Genomic DNA, 20,702 nt, shown 5'->3' on the forward strand with positions numbered 1-20,702 from the left:
GTCTGTCTCTCCTTCTCAGGGGCCTGAGGGGGCTCTCTGCCCTGCAAGAGCCAGGAAGGGTGACACGTGTCCAGCGGCCCTGGGCCACTCCCCTGGCATCACCCTTTGCCTTGGAGAGAGACGCATAAGCCCGAAGGCCCTAGGCACAGTGGGGGCAGAGTTGGGACAGGCCTGCAGAGTCTTGGGGCTCCCCACCCCCGTTCCATCTCAGCCCCTGTCCTTGTGGGATGCAGTCAGGAAGGTAGCCACAGTTTACCAACTCCCAGAGACTCGCCCTGCACATGGTCTCATTCCATCCCTCCCTCCCCGCGGGAGGAACACAAGATGTGAGCCAGGCAACCTGAGTTCAGAATGGAGACCAGAGCCCCCAGCCCCAGCCAGTCTCTCGGCTTCCCCGTCTGTGGCACGATCGCTAATGAGTTAACGGAGCAGGACCCAGGACAGGGAAGACGCAGCCTCGGCTGTAGCTGTGGGTCTGTCTTGTGCCCCTGCCCAGGCCCACGCCCCAGCTGCCGTGGGAAGGACCGTTCAGGGGATGAGGACGCGGGAGACCGGCCGTCCTGGGCCCTGGGGGCTCGCTTTATTTCACCAGCAGCACCTGGTCACTTCTTTTGTGCTGGGAAGGGTGGCAGAGCTTGAGCAGCAGGCCGAGCAGGCCCAGAAAGATGCCTACCAGCAGCATCAGCTTGAGCCCCTTGAGGACGGACCTGGCCTTCCCCTTCTGGGCCTCCCTCGACTCCAGCTGTGGTCCGGCTTCCTCTTGTTGGAGGGTCTCCGGCACATCCGGAAAGGGCCTGGGGTTGAAGCGAGCCATGAGCTCCTGCTTCACAAAGCACTTGTAAATGGCCGGCTCGAAGACCTGAAGCTGCCTGCCGCCGTTCGTGGGTTCCAGAATGCTGCTCAGGACCTGGTTGGAGAGCTGGCCCTGCCAGGTCAGGGGGATGTCGTTGACTTCCCAGAGGATGGGCCTGCAAAGGACGACAAGATGAGCTGCAGCAGCCTGGGGCTGCATGGAGGACAGAGGTCGGGACAGGATGTGGAGACAGGAACAGCCAACAGGGCTCCCCCTCCAGGAGTGCTGGGGGAAAGCGGGGCCGGCCTGGCAGGGAGCTCAGAGCCCTATCCCCTCCCACCGCCCCCACCCCCCACCCTAAATGGGCCAGGGACATAGGTCTCTAGCTTTTTGAGCCTCCACGTTGTCATCTGAAAACTGGGGATGTAAAGATTTTACCTGTTTCACAGGGCTGTTTGGAGCAATGAGCCAGAACACTTGCCTACGTGATTGACCCCACGCCCCACCCCTGCTCTCCCTGCCTGGCCTCATTTTCTCTGCTCTCCCTCTCTCTCTCACTCTGCCCCAGCTGCACTGGCCTCCCAGGTGGACCTCCAGCAGGCTGGGCCCCATCCTGTCTCAGGGCCTTTGCCCCTCCCTCCACCAGGAGTGATCTCCATCAGCACCCAGGGCTCCCTCACCTCCTTTCAGTCTCGGCAGCTTCTCAGATGACTTCCCTGCCCTCTGTTTTTAAACCAATCCTCTCCTCCACTCCCATCTCCCCCTCCCGGCCCTTAACCACTGCCACTGCCACTGCCGCCTAGAACACGTGTGTTTTATTCATGCGATTGTTCATGGCTCCATGAGGGCAGGAATCTTTCCCAGTTTTGGTCTCCCCTGATCCCCGGTACCAAGAACAGTGTTTGGCTTATAAGCAAGCCCTCAGTGGAACCATGTAAGTGAACGCGAGGATCAGGCATGTTTCACAGCCATCGTGGCTGGGGAAGAGGAGCACTCAATCGACAGTATTGACGAGGCCAATAATCCTACGAGGAAAAGCTAACACCTCTGAGAGTGTGGAACTTTCTTCAGACACTGTTGTAAGTACCTTTATAGACATCACAATGACCCCATGAGGCCAGGGTCCCACAAGACCTCCGGACTGACCTGGGGAATGTCCTCACCAAGTGTGTGTTCTAAACCTCAGAATGTGACCTTATTTGGAAATCGGGTTGCTGCAGATGTGATCAATTAAGACAGGGTCTGATGGAAGTGTCCCCAGGCTCTAAATCCAAAAGGACCTGTGTCCTTTAAAGAAAAGGAGGAGACACAGACACAAACACAGGGAAAAGGCCAAGTGGTGATGGGCAATTCAGGGACATGGTTACAAGCTAAGGCAGGCCCAGGATTGCCCACCACTCCCAGAAGCGAGGAGGAAGCAAGGACGGGTTTCACCCAGCATCTCAGAGGACATGGGGCCCTGGGGACGCTTCGACTTTGGACTTCTGGCCTCCAAAACTGTGAGAGAATGCATCTCGGGTGTTTTAAGCCACCCAGTGGAAAGCCCAAGGAAACTCATCCAACCCCATTCAACAGACAGGGAGCCTGAGGCTCAGAGAGAAGCCACAGGCCCAAAAGCACACAGCCGGGAAGTATGGAGACCAGGCCTGGCTGAATCCAGAGTCCAAGACATAAACGTCACACGGAATGCCACTCTACCCAGCTCCCTAGAGACGTGGCAGCCCTTGAAATCTCAGTGACCTCTCTTGATTCTTTTCTTTTCTTTTTTTTTTAAAGTAGACTCCACCTGGGGTGCCTGGGTGGCTCAGAGGGTTAGACATCTGCTTTTGGCTCAGTCACAATCTCTAGGTCCTGGGATCGAGTCCCACATCAGGCTCCTTGTTCAGCAGGCAGCCTGCTTCTCCCTCTTCCTCTGCTGCTCCCCCTGCTTGTGCTCTCTCTGTGTCTCTCTCCCCCAAATGAATAAATAAAAAGATCTTTAAAAAAAATAAAGTGGGCTCCACACCCAGCATGGAGCCCAATGTGGGGCTTGAACTCATGACCCTGAGATCAAGACCTGGGCTGAGATGAAGAGTTGGATGCTTGACCGAACGAGCTGCCCAGGCGCCCCATGTCTCTCCGTTCTTCTCTGGGGTTCCCAACAACTGGCACTCGGGAACTGCTTGTCTGGCAAATGACATGGAGCAGGTGTCCCAGGCTAGAAAGTGGGGGCGGGTGCCCTTTCTTGAACTGTGGGGTCTTTGCGGAGACTACGTGCTACTTTTACACTTAAAGGAGAAAAAAAGGAGGAAGGGAGGCAAGAGAGTGTGGAAAGAGAAGAAGTGCAGTCACAGCAGGAATAAGGAAAAGAACACCAGAGGGAGGGGGTGGGACCGTCTTTGACAGAGCAGGTGGCTGCAGAGGCCCCAAGAGTTTGCTTGGGCTCCCCCCAAGGGAGGGGCTGCCACAGGCCCGTAGGGACAGAGGGTGGGGGGTATCTCCACGGTCAGGTGTGTAGGATTTAGGGTCAACACGGCTCCCCTTGGGCAAGGACTGTGCCCTTCTGGGTTGTAGTTGCCCCCCTCTCTTAAATGGCCCCCCCTCGGAGTCACCTGTAAATAGATCCCCGGGGGCAGGTGAGCCACACGGACCCCAAATCCTCCCTGATCTCGAAGTTGTCGAAGGTGATGAAATCCACCGTGGATATTTTGCATGGGACCTGGCAGGCCTCCACCTGCATCTCTGGCCGCATGCGGCTGGACCAAAGCTTCAGATCCCCCAGATAGAGCCAGCACGGCATGGGCTCCTGTAGAGGCTCCTTGATGTAGCAGTAGCCCAGCCGTTTCCGTTCCCCAGGCTCCCCGCAGCGGTTACAGTCCTGCCAGGGCTCCCAGCGGGTGAAGATGAGTTCCGTGCCACCCAGACTCAGGGTCTCATTCTGCAGGGGCTTCTGGCCCAGATCTCTGTGGGTGATGTGTAAGGTGCTGACATCTTGGAAGTCAATCTCGTACTGCACCACTTGGATGCCGTCCCTGTCCTGGCAGTGGTAGAAGCCCGTCTGGGAGGGCGCCGGGTCTTGGATGAGAATGCCGGTCCCGGGTATGATTTCTATGTTGGAAACTCTAGAGACTTTGTTGGACCAGCTGGCCTTGTCTTGCAGGAAGAAGAAGTACCACTGTGCCCCAGAAGAGTTGCAGGGCAGAAAGATGTCATTGTCAGAGAGGAGGGCTTTCTGGCATTGCTTCTCGTTGGGACAGCTGAAGGTCGTGTGGAAGCCCAGCGCAGGGATGGCGAGACTGAGAAGCAGCCATGGGGTGGCGAGCATGATGGACTGGGACTGGGGCCAAGCGGGCAGGGCACTCCCCTGGCCACTGTTAAGTCACCCCTGAAACCCAAGCCTCAGCGAGGGGGAGGTGTCCTAGGGTCCACTGCATGGGTGTGTGAGGTCACAATCCCCATTTGATTGGTGACAGTGTGACAATGCTTTTTCATCTCTATTCTAAGTCCTCTACTCTGCTGGGATAGGAAGAAACTTAATTTGTCTCTTCAGGGTTTTCTCTACCATCCCCTGGTTTGGCATTCAAATATCACATGTGAGCATTGGATGCATTTCCCCCAAACACCGACTATGTTCTGGGCCCAATTCTGAGTGGTGGGCGTGGAGAGGTGAATAATTCCTCTCTGGTTACCAAGCAAAAGGCTCCACCTGCCTCAGCACCTTGGCACACACTGGTCCCAGACTCTTTCCACAGATAGCTGCCTGATTCAGTTCATTTTAAACAAATAAATATTTTTCTCAGGTGTCCCCTTCTCAAATCCTTTCCTAAACTCCTTCTCAGCCCTGAAATTAAAAATAATGATTGTGTGGGCTTACCCCGCCATCACTGACTCATTTCACAAATGTTTACTGAAGGCCTGTCTCTGGCCCTTATTCTAATCGCAGCTTGAGCTGGTTGGACAAAGCCTCTTCCTCCTTCGGACTTACCCTCCAGAGATAGACGATAAGCAAATATATAATACATAAGATCAGATACAGTAGATTCTCCTTATTCATGGCAGTTATAACTGTTCTATAAAGTTGCTGAATTAGCAAATACTGAAACATTGTTCCCAGGATTAATGTAGGTTTAAGGTCCTACCAGCCTTTGGTCATTACATTTTTGTCAACTGCTCAATACATAGCCTTATTTTATGCGTATTTTCTTTAAAGACCTCTCTTGTTAATTCATTAACATTGAACTTGTAACCCACAGCGCTATTAACTCATGGCTGAATAAAGCTTATCTGAGACACCTGTTTTCTTCACAAGACACGTCGCAGCCATCTTGTGCTTTGGGATACTGGCCAGCCTTCAGCTCTGCCCGGGAGCCATTTTAAATAGCAGAATCACAAAAAGTACAAAAATGCAACAATAACAAAAAGTGGTGCTAAACAGGCCATGAAAAGGATACTTTTAATCGTAGGAGAGCTGGAACTAGAAGGCAGTGTCATGGTGTTGGATCTCCGCTGGGAGTGTGCACCGGTAGGGGGCTCAATGTTTTCAGCACCCTGTGCATGTCTGCGCATGACTACAAAACCACGGTGGGTGTTGATCTGGGGGCTACCAGTGAATTTTAGTGAGTGAGTGAATTCACAGGTATGGGCCCTTGAATAATAAGGATTGCCCACTAATTGGGGATGGGGAATGAAGGGTTGGTGTGTGGGTGTGAGCTATTTTAGGGAGTGGGATCAGGCCTGTCTGAGCACTCATGGAAGGGGTGAAGTTTTGCAAACACTTGAATAAAGTGAGATAAAGGGCCATGTGGATATTTGAAGGAAGAATAATCCCAAGAAGAAGATTCCCAAACCCCTGATACGGCTGCCATATTTCAAGGACATAGAAGTCAGAGTGACTAAGGGGTAGTGGACAAAGGGTGAGGCCAGAGGTTCACTTAGGTCTTTGCTAAGACATCCTGCCTCCCTCTCTCCCTGGCTCCTGTGGCTGGGGGCTCTCTTAGTCGTGTCCCTGTCCCATGTGGGGACCTCTACAGGCTGTGTTTGGGATAAGCTCTATGCTTAGGCTCTGGAACTTCTATGGCCTTTTGCTGCCACCTTCTCCCCAGGAGTGGGCCACACATCCCCTCTGTCCTCACATCTATTAAACCCATCTGGAGTGTTTGTCTGCTTCCCAGGACCTTATAAAGTCCCTCTACCTGAAACATATTAACATCTATACTTCTGATGCCTCCCCTTCATCTGCCGCCCTCCCTCTCTCCCCTCCATCCAGGGCTCTTTTCTAAACAGGTAAACAGGGCTATGGGGACCCTGTGCAATACCCCACTTCTGATTTTCATATCTTCTAGGTGAGAAGCAACAAATTGGCTGGATCCGGCCTGGATAAATGTTTTCACGGGTCTCTCTAGGATGTTTTTAGAATATTTAAATCAGTGATCAACATGTAAAAATCCAAGAGATTTCGTGTGAGAATCCAGATTCCCTGCTATTCTTTAAATAGCGTGGGTGAGGTTTCTGCTTACTGCTACAATTGAGAAGCTAATATCATACTAATACTCTTGCTAACAACAACTACAGACTCTAAGGTAACTGTGATTAACATGATTAATTAAGATGAGGATTTTTAACCTATATAGAAGAATCAAATGGAAATACTAGAACTAAAAAATAAAATATCTGAAATTGAGAATTCACTAGAAAGGGGAGCAAGCTATTAGACACAACAGAAAAGAGGATCAAGGAAAAGAAAGGTGGGTGCACAGAAAAATATCTATACTGAAGCATGCAAAAAAAGAAAAGATAAGGAAATATAGAAAAGAGTATAAGAGATATATAAGACATGGTGAAAAGTTCTACCATTCATGTAAATGGAGACTTGGAAGCAAAGGAGAGACAGGAACATCAGTAATATTTTAAGACACAGAATGAAAACTTTCCAAAACTGATGAAAGACATTAAGCAACAAATTCAAGATGGCCTTCAAAACCTGTGCAGGATAAATATAAATGAAGCCATACCTAGGCATTTTATAGGAAAATGCTGCTACAAACCAAAGAGGAAATAATAAAAATGGCCAGAGAGGAAAAAGAGACATGTTTTCAAAGTAACAGTCATAAGACCCTACACTGACTTTTAAAAATTATTATTATTATTATCATCATCATCATTATGATTATTAAGTAGGCTCCACACCCAGCATGGAGCCCAATGCAGAGCTTGAATTTATCACCCTGAAATCAAGACCTGAGATCATGATCCTACATTTACTTTTAAAAAGAAATGATGGGGGTGCCTGGGTGGCTCAGTCTGTTAGGTGTCTAGTTCTTGGTTTTAGCTCAGATCATGGTCCCAGGGTCATAGGATTGAGCCCCACACCAGACTCTGCACTCTACAGAGAGTCTGCTTCTCTCTCTCTCCCTCTGCTCCTCCCTTCGAGTGCTCTCTCTTTCTCTTTCTCTCTCTCTCTCAAACAAATAAGTAAATCTTAAAAAATAAGTAAAGCAATATTCAAATAAGTTATGGAAGCTAGAAGACAATGGAATGACACTTTCAAAGCACTAAAAGGAAATGATTGCCAAGCTAGAATTCTATATGTAGACTTCTATATGCCACAGTGAAAATATCCTTTAAAGACAGAGGCAAAAAATAAAGGTATTTTCAGACAAAAACTGAGAGGATTTACCACAGCAGAGCACACTAAAAGTAGTACTAAAGAAAATTCTCCAGGCAGCAGGAAAATGGAAGCAAGATAATGCAGGAATGAAAACTACCAAAGAGTAAATATGTGGGTAAAATTAAATGAATATCTAGAGTGTTTTAAAATAATGTCTCGTGGTGTTTAAAATATATTTAAAATAAAAATACTTGATCAAGAGCACGACAGATGGAAGGAGAACAAAGGGAGCTAAAGAGTTATAAGGTCTACATTGTCTAGGAAATGGTGCAAGTACAAATTCATATAATGTTCTAATGAGTGAGAATTGATTTTGTAATCTCTAGAGAAAATAAAAAGAATGCATATCTAATAAGCTAATAGAGGGGGGGATGGGATAATTAAAAAATATCTTGGTGAATCCAGTACTATGTTGAATAAAAGTAGTGAGAGTGGACATCTTTGTCTTATTGCTGACCTTAGGGGGAAAGCTCTCAATTTTCCCCCACAGAATATGATGTTCACCATGCGTTTTTTATATATGGCCTTTGTTGAGGGTTTTTTATCATGAATGGATGTTGGATGTTGTCAAATGCTTTTTTCTGCATCTACTGAAATGATCATATGGTTTTTATCCTTTCTCTAATTAATGCGATATATCATGTTGATCGATTTGCAGATATTGGACCACTCTTTCATCTGAGGAACAAATCCCATTTGATCATGGTGAACAGAAAAGAAAGCCCCAAAATAAACCCACAATTATATGATCAATTAATCTTCAACAAAGCAGGGGAAAATATCCAATAGGGAAAAGACAGATTCTTCAAAAATGGTATTGGGAAAACTAGTCAGTCACATGCAAAAGAATGAAACTGGACATGCAGGGAGTCTGATTCTTCTTCTGCCTGCCACTCGCCCTGCTTATGCACTCTCTCTCTCTCTCTATCTCTGTCAAATAAATAAAGAAAACTTAAAAAAAAAAATGAAACTGGACAACTTTCTTACATCACCTCCAAAATAAATTCAAAATGGGTCCTCAAAAGAGGACAGTGGTAAGCTTAAACCCAGCTGTATCAGTAGTTACATTAAATGTAAATGAACTAAATACTCTAATTAAAAGGCAAAGATTTTGAGGCACCTGGGTGGCTCAGTCATTAAGCATCTGCCTTCAGCTCAGGTCATGATCCCAAGGTCCTGGGATCGAGCCCCACATCAGGCTCTCTGCTCAGTGGGGACCCTGCTTCTCCCTCTCCCACTCCCTCTGCTGGTATTCCCTTTCTCACTATGTCTCTATCAAATAAATAAATAAAATCCTTAAAAAAAATAAAAGGCAAAGATTTTCAGACTGAATACCAAAACAAAAATCTAAATACATACTTTTTAAGAGATTCATCTTAAGTAAAAGATAAAAGTTGAAAGTAAAGACATGGGAAAATAGCATTCAAACACTAAATAGAAGAAAACTGGTGTAGTAGCTATATTGGTAACAGAAAGTAGATACAAAGGCTGAAAGTATTAATAGAGATTACAGGAAACATTTTATAAGATGGTTTACTCCAATAGGAAGTTATAATGATCTTAAGTTTGTGTGAACCTAAAACTATATAAGGCAAAACCTTATAGTAACTAAATTTTAAAATAAAGAAATCCACAATGTAACAATCAAAAAAATTTAGTAAAGATATAGAAGATTTGAGCTATATGATATAAATTTGACCTTATATATATATAGAACACTGTGCTCAACTTCAGAGCATACTTTCTTTTCATATTCATATGAAATATTTGCCAAAAGTAACCAGGTTCTAGGTCATAAAACAAATCTCAATAAATGTTAAAGGAAGAGAATCACATTCTAGGTCAGCAGAATTAAGTTAGACACAAATAACAATAAGATAACAAGAACATCACTAGATATTTGGTACTTACACAGTGAAATGTTTAAATAACTAATGGATCAAAAGAGAAATTGCAATTGAAAATATAAGTATTTTTAACTGACAGAAGATATTTAACATCAAAACTTGTAGGATGCAAGTCAGTTTTACTTAGGGGGGAAATTTCCAGCCTAAATACATATTTTAAGGGGGGAGGGAAAGGATAAGAACTAGAGTTCTAAGCAAGTATCTCAAATACCAATAATCAATTAGAGAGAAAACAAAACTATAATAAACAAAACCAATAAATGAAAAGCTGGTTCTTTAAAAGATGAATGAGACTGATAAAGCCCTAGCAAGACGAATCAAGGAAAAAAGCAGGAAGAAGGCCTAAACAACGAATACTAGTAATGAAAAAAGAGATATTACTATATATCTTACAGGCATAAAAAGATAATCAGATGATATTGAAAACAACTTTTGACCAAAACTCATAAAAATTCATGGGTACCTGGGTGGCTCAGTTTGTTGAGTGTCTACCTTTGTCTTGGGTCATGATGCCATGTCCAGGGATCCAGTCCTACATCAGGCTCCCTGCTCAGTGGGGAGTCTGCTTCTCCCTCTGCCCTTCACCCTGCTTGTGCTCATTCTTGCTCTCTCTCTCTTTCTCTCTGTCTTGAATAGGTGAATAAAATCTTTTTAAAAAATGGATACATTTATTGAAAAGCTTAATAGCACTGGCACAAGAAAAAAATCTGAACTGTTCCATATTTACAATGAAAGAAATTGAATCTGTAATTTAAAAGGTATGCACAAAAAACTGTATAATGCCAAAAAACTTTACCACTGAATTCTTCCAAAAATTTCTTAACAATTAAGAAATGGCATCAATATTTCAAAATCTTTCCAGAAATATAAAAAGATGAAACACTTCCAAACTTCTGTGAGGCCTGCATCACCTTAATACCAAAACCATATAAGGTTATTACAACTAAGGAAAATATCAGGCCAATCTCTTTCATGAACAAGGGCACAATATCCTAAACAAAATATTAGCAAATTTCCTCCAATGATAAACAAAAAGAATAAATATGATCACATTGGGTTTATCCCTGGAAGGCGGGGTTGGGTTTAATATGAATACAATAAATGTGATTCACCATATTAACATAATAAAGGAGAAAAACTGTATTATCATCTCAGTAGATGCAGAAAATGCATTTGATAAAATTCAACACTCATTCATGGGTCAAAACTTTTGGAAAACTAGGAATAAAAGGGAATTTTATTAATCTGATAGTTTTTCTACCAAAAACCTAAAGCAGTATTATATTTACTAGTAAAATATTAAGAACAACATAGCATGTCTCCCATAAGGTTATCCACTCAGCATTACTGGAGATAAGTGAATTTAGCAAAACAATCTGATACAAAGTCATATACAAATACCGAATATAGGGATGCCTGGGTGGCTCAGTTGGTTAAGCATCTGCCTTCAGCTTAGGTCATGATCCCAGGGTCCTGGGATGGAGTCTGGCATTGGGCTCCTTGCTCAGCAGGGAGCCTGCTTCTTCATCTGCCTGCTGCTTCCCTGCTTGTGCGCTCTCTCTCTGACAAATAAATAAATAAAATCTTTTTTTAAAAATGCCAAATATATTTTTATAGACCAACAATGAACAATTAGAAGATGAAATTTAAAAGATACAATTTTCTCTCTAGCTGTTCCTCCAAAGGTAACAGGCACTCACCTGCAACCCTGCCTGAGCTGATGGGTGCTCCCCGCCCTGGGCGATCCGCCTGCCCCATGAAAGCTAGCAGCTACACACAGTTGACACAAGGGATTCCCCTTGATTGCCTAGTCCTGGTGGCTGGTTAGGGTGTGTGTGTGTGTGTGTGTGTGTGTGTGTGTGTGTGTGTGTGTGAGGGTTTGTGTTTCTGGGTCCCAGGGGACTGAAACAACTGGAGAGACAGTTCTTGGCAGGCTACTATCCCCAGGGCACTCCACAGACAGCAGGCTGAAGCACAATGCAGTCTTCCTGTGAAAAAGACCTATTTACTCATCCTAGAGTTTTATCCTGAGGGCCAGGCTTCTAGTCTGCCACACATCTAGAAGCTATGAAGGGGTTTTCAGGGAATGTAGGCCAAGTGACACCAACTATGTGCTCTCCCTTGGTCTCACTATAATTCACTGTTACCTCCGGTAAGGAGATTATATACTCACCCGGAGCCCCCAACTTTCACTACTCTCACACAAGGGACACCTGTAGATCACCTAGTCTAGAGGCCAGCAGGATTTACAATTGCAGTCCCATAGGACTATATAAATTTGCCTAATTTAAAAGCTATTGCCAGAGGGTCCGTCTTCCAATCAGCCAGAAACTAGGTGCTGACTGAGATTCCTCCCTTTGACACTCTGACAGGTCTTGGCACACCCTCAACAACTGGGACCTACTGAGAATAAGGCAGATTGCTTGGACAATCACAAAGATATGAGAGAAAACCAAGAACTAGGACAAGGTTGAATGGTAAAGGTTCATCTCCTACACAAGGTCATTTTTTCAAGACTGGGAGACGTAGCTGTTTCACCTAATACTTAGATACAAACACAGATAAGTGAGCAAGATGCGGAAACAGAAGAGTTTGTCCCAAATGAAGGAACAAGATAAAACTTCAGGAAAAAAAAAAGAAAATGGAGATAATTAATATACCTGATAGAGTAAGTGTTCAGAGTAATGGCATAAAGATACTCAGAAGAATGGGTGAACACAGTGAGAACTTCAACCAAAAATTAATAATAAATAAAATATAAGAAAGTACCAAACAGAAGCCACAGAACTGTAAACAATAATTGAGCTGAAAATACACTAGCGGGTTAGAAAGATTCAACAGCAGATGAGATAAAACAGAAGAAAGGGTCAGTGATCTGGAAGACAGGGCAGGGGAACTCACATAGAGCAGCAAAAAGAATAAAAAAATTTTTAAAAGTAAAGATAGTTTAAGGGACCTATAAGACAATATCAAACAGAATAACATTCACATTATAGGAGTCTCAGAAGGAGAAGAGAGAGAGAAGGGAGAAGAAAATTTATTTGAAGAAAATAATGGCTGAAAACTTCCTTGAACATACAACCAAATCCAGGAATCCCAGAAAGTTCCAAAAAAAGACGACCTCAAAGAGATCCATATGAAGACACATTTTATAACAAAAATTTCAAAAGTTAAAGAGAGAATCTTAAAAGCAGTGAGAAAAAAACAACCTGTTACATACAAGGGGACCCCCCCCCCAATAAGATTATCAGCAGATTTTTCGGCAGAAATATTGCAGGACAGAAGAGAGTGGTGTAATATATTTTAAATGAAATGAAAAAACTTCCAACCAAGAATACTCTACCTGGGAATGTTATCATTTAGAACTGAAGGAGAGAAAAAAAGAGTTTTCCAGAAAAGCAGAAGTTAAAGAAGTTCATTGCCACTAAACCAGCCTTATGAGAAATGTTTTAAAAAAAGTCCTTATGCTGGAAAGAAAGGGTACTAATTAGTAACATGAAACAAATGATAGTAAAAATCTCACTGGTAAAGATATATATAAAAACATAGTGGATTAATCACAAAGTTAGTATGAAGGTTAAAAGACAAAATTAGCAAAAATTACTATACTCAATAATTAGTTAAGGGACACACAAAAATAAAAAGATGTAGAATGTGATATCAAAAACATAAAATGGAAGTCAAAATACAGAATTCTAGAATGTGCTCAACTGGGGCACCTGGGTGGCTCAGTTGGTTAAGCATCTGCTTTTGGCTCAGGTCATGATCCCAGTGTCCTGGAATCAAGTCCCGCATCAGGCTCCCTGCTCAGCAGGGAGTCTGCCTCTCTCTCCCCCTGTATATGCTTTCTCTTTCTCAAATAAATAAATAAATCTTAAACAAAATTTTAAATGTTTTCAACTTAGCTTGCTATCACCTTAAAATAGACTATTATATATATATAGGCCATTATATGTGAAGCTCATGGTAATCACAAAGCAAAAACACAAAAGATGAGAAAGGATTCTAATCATAACACTAAAGAAAGTCATCAAACAACACAGGAAGAGAGCAAGGAACAGAGAGGAGCTACAAAACAGCCAGACGGTTAAGCATTGGACACTTAGACTCAGAATTAGTGCATCAATGAAGAAATGAAAGGAGAAATAAAAAACACCTTGGGACCAAAAAAAAAAAAAATGGGACTACAATATACCAAAATCTATGGGATATAGAAAAAGCAGTTCTAAGACGGAAGTGCACAAGTAATACAAGTGATACAAGTCTACCTCAAGAAAAAAAGAAAAATCTCAAATAAGCAATCTAACTGTACTGAAAAAGACCAAATGAAACCCAAAGTTAGTAGAAGGAAGGAAATAATAAAGTTCAGGGCAGCAAAGAAATGAAATGGCAACTAAAAAGACAGTTGAAAGGACAACATAACTAAGAGCTGATTCTTTGAAAAGATAAACCAAAATTGACAAACCTTAAGCTAGACTCACTAAAAAAAGTGAAAGGGCTCAAATAAATAAGCCAGAAATGTAAAAGGAGAAGTTACAACTGATACCACAAAAATATAAAGGATCATGGGATGCCTGGGTGGTATAGTCAGTTAAGCATCTGACTCTTGGTTTTGGCTCAGGTAATCATCTCAGGGTTGTGAGAATAAGCCCCACATGGGGCTCCACATCAAGTGTGGAGTCTGCTGGAGATTCTCTGCCCCTCTCCCTCTGCCTATCCCACTTGCACACATTCTTTCTCTTTAAAATAAATGAATAAATCTTTAAAGTTTATATATAAAGGATCATGAGAGACTACTGTGTACAATTATATGCCAACAAATTGGAAAACCAAGAGGAAGCAGATAAATTTCTAGAAATATAAAATCTCCCAAGACTGAATCATAAAGAAACAGAAAATTCCGAAAGACTGGTTACTAGAATGGAGATTGAATCAGTAACCTAAAACCTCCAAAAAAACAAAAGTCCAGGATCAGACAGTTTTGCTGGTGAATTCCACCGAACATTCAAAGAAGATTTAATACTTATCCTTCTCAAACTCTCGCAAACATTTCAAGAGGAAGGAATGCTTCCAAACTTATTTTTAGAAGAAGAATGAGGGGAGGGAGGGGAAGGGGGAGGAAGAGAAGGAGGAAGGATGAGGAGAGAGGGAAGGGAAGAAGGAAAGGAAAGGAAAGGAAAGGAAAGGAAAGGAAAGGAAAGGAAAGGAAACGAGAAAGGAAAGAAAAGGAAAGGAAGAAAGGGAAAATTAATTACAGGCTAATCTGATGAACACAGATGCAAAAATCCTCAAGAAATTCAACAATACATTAAAAGGATCATAAACCACAATAGAGTGAGATCTATTCTAGGGATGCAAAGATGATTCAACATCCATAAATCAACCAATACAATACACCACATTAACAAAGTGATAGGATTATCTCAGTAGATACAGAAAAAGCATTTGACAAAATTCAACATCCATTTGTGATAAAAATTCTCAAAATGTGAATAGAAGGAATGTACCTCAACATAACAAAGACCATATATGACACACCTACAGTTAACATTATACTCAATGGTGAAAAGGCTGAAAGCTTTTCCTCTAAGGTCAGGAAAAAGACAAAGATGCCCACTCTCCCCACTTTTATTCAACATAGTACTGGAAATCCTAGACAAAGCAATTAGACAAGAAAAAGAAAGAAGACATCCAACTTGGAAAGGAAGAAGTAAAACTATCATGGTTTGTGGATAATATGGTTATATATATACAAAACCCTAAGTACTCCACCAAAAAAAAAAAAACTGTTAAAATAAACAAATCCAGTAAAGTTGTCAGGTACGAAATCAATGTACAAGAATCAGTTGCCTTTCTATACATTAACTATTATTGGAGAAATTAAGAAGATGACCCTACTTACATGCGCATCAAAAAGAAAATATCGGGGCACCTGGGTGGCTCAGCGGGTTAAGCCGTTGCCTTCGGCTTGGGTCATGATCTCAGGGTCCTGGGATCGAGCCCCGCATCGGGCTCTCTGCTCAGCAGGGAGCCTGCTTCCTCCTCTCTCTCTGCCTGCCTCTCTGCCTGCTTGTGGTCTCTCTGTCAAATAAATAAATAAAATCTTTAAAAAAAAAAAAGAAAAAAAAAAAAGAAAATATCTAGGAATAAATTTAACCTAGGAGGTGAAAAACTTGTACACTGAAAACTATAAGTCACCGATGAAAGAAATTGAAGGAGACACCAAAAAATAGAAAGATATTCTGTGCTCATGGATTAGAAGAATTAATATTATTAAAATATCCATATTACCCACAGCAATCTATAGATTCAAGGCAATCCCTATCAAAATTCCAATGGCATTTTTACAGAAATAGAACAAATAATTCTAAAATTTGTGTGGAACCCCTAAGGCCCCAAATAACCAAAGCAATCTTGAGAAGGAACAAAGCTGGAGACATCACACTCCCTGATTTCAAACTATACTGCTATCATAATCAAAATAGTGTGGTACTGGCAAAAATCGACACATAGATCACCAGAATAGAACAGAGAGCCCAGAAATAAACTCACATGTATATGGTTAATCAATTTATGACAAAGGATCAAGAATATATAATAAGGAGGGGTGCCTGGGTGTTTCAGTCAGTTAGACATTTGCTTTCGGTTTGGGTCATGGTCCCAGGGTCCTGAGATCCAGCCCTGCATTGGGCTTCTTGCTCTGTGAGTCTACTTCTCCCTCTCCCTCTGCCTGCAGCTCCTCCTGCTTGTGCCCTCTCTTTCTGTCAAATAAATAAATGAAATCTTTAAAAAAAAAAAAGGGAAAAGCTGATAAATTGGACTTCATCAAAATAAAAACTTAAAAAAGGAATAGAAAATGAGGAAAGGACAGTCTCCTTAATAAATATTGTTGGAAAAAACTGGACAGCTACATGCAAAAGAATGAAGCTAGACCCCTATGTTACACGATACACAAAAATTAACTCAAATGGATTAAAGACCCAAGTATAGGACCTGAAACCATAAAACTCCTAGAAGAAAATATAGGCATTTAGCTCTTTGATGTTGGTCTTGGCAACAAATCTTTGGATTTGACTCCAAAATCAAAAGGCAACAAAAGTGGGGCACCTGGGTGGCTCAGTGGGTTAAGCCGCTGCCTTCGGCTCGGGTCGTGATCTCAGGGTCCTGGGATCGAGCCCCGCATCGGGCTCTCTGCTCAGCAGGGAGTCTGCTTCCCTTCCTCTCTCTCTGCCTGCCTCTCTGCCTACTTGTGATTTCTGTCTGTCAAATAAATAAATAAAATCTTTAAAAAAAAAAAAAAGGCAACAAAAGTAAAAATAAACAAATGGGACTATGTTAAGCTAAAATGCTCTATACAGCAAAGAAAACCATCAACAAGATGAAAAGGCAACCTACGGAATAGGAGAAAATATTTGAAAAATATTTTTCCAATAAGGGGTTAATATCCAAAATATATAAAGAACTTATGCAACTCAATAACAATAGCAAAAACAAACAAAAACAACAATAAAAACCCCAAAACCCAAACAAAAAAACCCAAAAATCCAAACAAAAAAACCCCCAAATAACCCAATTTAAAACTGGAGACAGCATCTGAATAGACCTTTTTCCAAAGAAGACATACATATGGCCAACAGGCACGTGAGCAGGCAGAGCTTCAACATCACTCATCATCAGGGAAATTCAAATCCAACCCACAATGAGATATCACATTTACACCTGTTAGAATGGTTATTATTTAAAAGATAAGAAGAGGTACGCGGTGGTGAGAATGTACAGAGAAAGCAACCCTTGTGCACTGTTGGTAGGAATGCAAACTGGTGCAGCCACAATGGAAAACACTATGAAGATTCATCAAAAAAATTAAAAATAGAGCTACCATACGAACCAGCAGTTCCACCCCAGGAACTTATCTGAAGGAAATGAAAACACTAATTTGAAAAGATATATGTAGCCTTATGTTCACTGCAGCTTTATTTACAATGGCCAAGATACAGAAACAACCTAAAGGCCCATTAGTGGATGAATGGATAAAGAAGACATAGTGTATATGCACAGCAGACTACTATCAGCCATTAAAAAAGAATGAAATCTTGCCATTTGCGACACTATGGGTGGACCTCAAGGGAATTATGCCCGGTGAAATAAATCAGACAGAAAGACCAATACCATATGATTCCACTTATACATGGAATTTAAAAAACTAAGCAATGGGCGCCTGGGTGGCTCAGTGGGTTAAGCCTCTGCCTTCAGCTCAGGTCATGGTCCCAGGGTCCTGGGATCAAGCCCCGCATTGGGGTCTCTGCTCAGCTGGGAGCCTGCTTCCCCCCACTTCCTCTGCCTGCCTCTCTGCCTACTTGTGATCTCTCTCTCTGTCAAATAAATGAATAAAATCTTTAAAAAAAATAAAATAAAAATAAGATAAAAAACCAAGCAAATGAACAAACAAAATAGTTATGAAGAACAAATGGTTGGTTGGCAGAGGGGAGGAAGGTTGAGGGGTGGGTGGAGTGGGTGAAGGGAGTCAAGGGGTACAAACTTCCAGTTATAAAATAAATAAATGGAGATGCAATGCACAATATGCCGACAAAGGTCAGTAATATTTTGTTGCATATTTGAAAGCTTTTAAAAGAGTAAATCTTGGGGCGCCTGGGTGGCTCAGTGGGTTAAGCCTCTGCCTTCGGCTCAGGTCATGATCTCAGGGTCCTGGGATTGAGCCCCGCATCAGGCTCTCTGCTCAGCAGGGAGCCTGCTTCTCCCTCTCTCTCTCTGCCTGCCTCTCTGCCTACTTGTGATCTCTGTCTGTCAAATAAATAAAGAAAAAAAAATCTTAAAAAAAAAAGAGTAAATCTTAAAATTCTTATGACAAGAACAATTTTTTTGTAATTTTGTACAGTGATGGATGGTAATTAGACTTATTGTGGTGATTATTTCACAGTGTATAGAAATCTTGAATCATTGAATCATTACATTGTACACCTAAAACGTATATAATGCCATATTTCAATTACTTGAAATGTTAAAGTCATTTTGTCAAATTATGTTGAATGTTAAAGTCAAAATGTCAAATTACTAATATAATGTAACATTATATTAGTTTCAGGTATACAACATAATATATAACATATAATATAATAACATATATTTTATTATAATACTATGTATAATATATATTATGTGTGTGTGGTATTTATAATATATGTCTATGACTTGAATTGGATTTTAATATCAGGTATATTAAAATTTTGTCAATAGTCAAAACACGGTTTATAACCTTGGATTATTTTATTTCATGTACCAACTTATTAAACCATGCAAAATAGCCATAAAAAAGATACAATTTGTGATAACATGAAAAATCAATTACTCATGAATAAATATAATAAAATATACATAAGATCTCTATATTAATAACTGTATATTACTGGGAGGAATTAAACAAAGCTTACATAATGGGAATATTTATGATGTTCATGGATTAGAAATCTGCATATTGTAATATATTGATTCTACCCAAATTTAGCTTTAGAGTCAACGAAGTTCCAATTTATTAAAAAATAGGATTTTGGGGGGATGGAAACTACAAGCTGATTCCAGAATATTTATACAAAAGGCCAAGAATAATCAAGACAATCCTGAAGAACAAAGCTGGAAAATCTATACTACCAGATATCATGACTTTTTATAAAGGTATAGTAATAAAAATGCTGTGACATCAGTGCAAGGATGGACAGACAAATTGTATCCGTCAGAGTCCAGTGAGGACACAGAAACAACACTAGAGATGATGTTGGCATGGATGACCAAAGCCAAGGTTTTACATTTGGTCAGTCCTGAATATCAGGTGCCTAGGAGGGCAAAGGCTCAACCTTTCCGGTCCCTGCTGTGTCCCCAGCACCACCTGCCCACGGTCTGGCTCGGAATGGACACAAGCAGTTCCTACTGAATGAACCTCTGGACAAGCCAGTGAAGAGACCCCTTCCTGGACAGACTGACCATGAACGCTTATGGGCTGGGAGACAGAGCCTGCGTTTCCTTTGGAAGGCGAACCCCTGCCCCGGGGGCATAGGAGACAGAGCCTAGGCGAGGATCAAAGGCAGGGCTGATGCCCTGGTCTGATCACCTGTAGATGGAGGCCAAGGGGCAGGTAAGCCACATGTTGTTGGTCAACTTGCCCAATGAGTAAATGTCAAAGATGAAGTATGGCTGGTTGGTTTCCTTGACATGGTCGCAGGGTGCAAGACAGGCTTCTACCTGTAGTTCGGTCCGCAGACGGCTGGAGCGGGTCTTCTCCCCTCTCAGGTAGAGCCAGCACGGCATGGCTTTTTCCTGGGGCTCCTCGATGTAGCAGTAGCCCAGCCGCTTCCGCTCCCCAGGCTCCCCACAGCGGTTACAGTCCTGCCAGGGCTCCCAGTGGGTAAAGACGAGCACACGACCACCCAGACTCAGGGTCTCGTTCTGCAGGGGCTTCTGGCCCAGGCCTCTGTGGGTGATGTGCAGGGTGCGGACATCTTGGAAGTCAATCTCGTACTCTACCACAAGGGCATTGTCACTGTCCTGGCAGTGATAGAGGCCTGTCTGGGACGGCTGAGGGTTGGTCAGTTGAAGGCTGCCCCCAGGAAGTTTCTTTATGTTTGGCACAGAGGAGAGCAGGAAAGGATCTTCCCCCCAAATGGAAGAGAAGTACCAGAGTGCCTTGGGGTAGTCACATTGCAGGACAACATCATTGCCCGAGACTAGGGCCTGCTGGCAGAGACTCTTATAGGAACATCTGATTAATATCTCTGCCCACAGAGTGGGGAGAGAAAGGCTAAGCAGCCACAGGGGGGCCAACATGGTAGCCTGCTACAAAAGGATGCTGGGAACCACCCTGGGCATTATGAAGTCACCCACAGAACTCAGGCTTCAGCCCTGAGTGGAATGAAACCTGGTCCTGCCTCACTTTCTGGAGACACAGAAATCACTGGTCTGTACCATTTCTAAAATCCACTGAGGAAATACAGCAAGGTCCTCCTGTCTCGTAACTGGGGAGGACTGCTTCATTAGCATAGCACCAGATCAGCTCATGGAGGTGGGATGGAGGTGTTTTCTAAGTCTTTGGTCCCTGTGCTCATGTCTCCTGTCTCCAGAGAGAGCTCTCTTTTTCCATTACTGACCTTGGCTGCATCTGAGGTGGCATTGAGAGAGGTGTCCTCCTTCCCTCATGAGCAGTGTTTTTGGCCTTCTCCCTGCCTTCCAAAGTTTGGGATCTAAGGATTCTTAAAAGCCTCCAGCCAACTCCATTGCAAAAACCCACATCCGCAGTTTGGCTCAAGATGTTCCCCATCGGGCACCTGGGTGACTCAGTTGGTTAAGC

At 42.7% G+C, this 20,702-nt stretch overlaps 1 protein-coding gene across 2 annotated transcripts; it reads right to left on the bottom strand.

The window, feature by feature from the left end:
* Positions 1–552: 552 nt before the first annotated feature.
* On the bottom strand, positions 553–20,492 carry FAM187B (family with sequence similarity 187 member B). 2 transcript variants are annotated; one of them, XM_032842230.1, is made up of 2 exons: positions 19,470–20,492; positions 553–968 (listed from the first exon to the last, which is right to left on the bottom strand). In XM_032842230.1, exons 1-2 carry the CDS (start codon positions 20,180–20,182, stop codon positions 581–583), a joined length of 1,101 nt encoding a protein of 366 aa, XP_032698121.1. In that variant the 5' UTR covers positions 20,183–20,492; the 3' UTR covers positions 553–580. The 2 variants fall into 2 exon arrangements, with proteins under 2 accessions (XP_032698121.1, XP_032698120.1); XM_032842229.1 differs by lacking the exon at positions 19,470–20,492 and adding an exon at positions 3,385–4,180.
* Positions 20,493–20,702: the final 210 nt, after the last annotated feature.

Source organism: Lontra canadensis, unplaced genomic scaffold, assembly GCF_010015895.1.
Source record: "Lontra canadensis isolate GAN:19392208 unplaced genomic scaffold, GSC_riverotter_1.0 scaffold125, whole genome shotgun sequence".
Lineage (NCBI taxonomy): Eukaryota > Metazoa > Chordata > Mammalia > Carnivora > Mustelidae > Lontra > Lontra canadensis.

Coding starts and splice junctions, on each gene's coding strand:
- FAM187B (XM_032842230.1), bottom strand. CDS start 20,182: ATGTTGGCCCCCCTGTGGCTGCTTAGCCTTTCTCTCCCCACTCTGTGG. Junction 969..19,469: donor CCCTTGGCCTCCATCTACAG/GTGATCAGACCA, acceptor CGTCCTTTGCAG/GCCCATCCTCTGGGAAGTCA.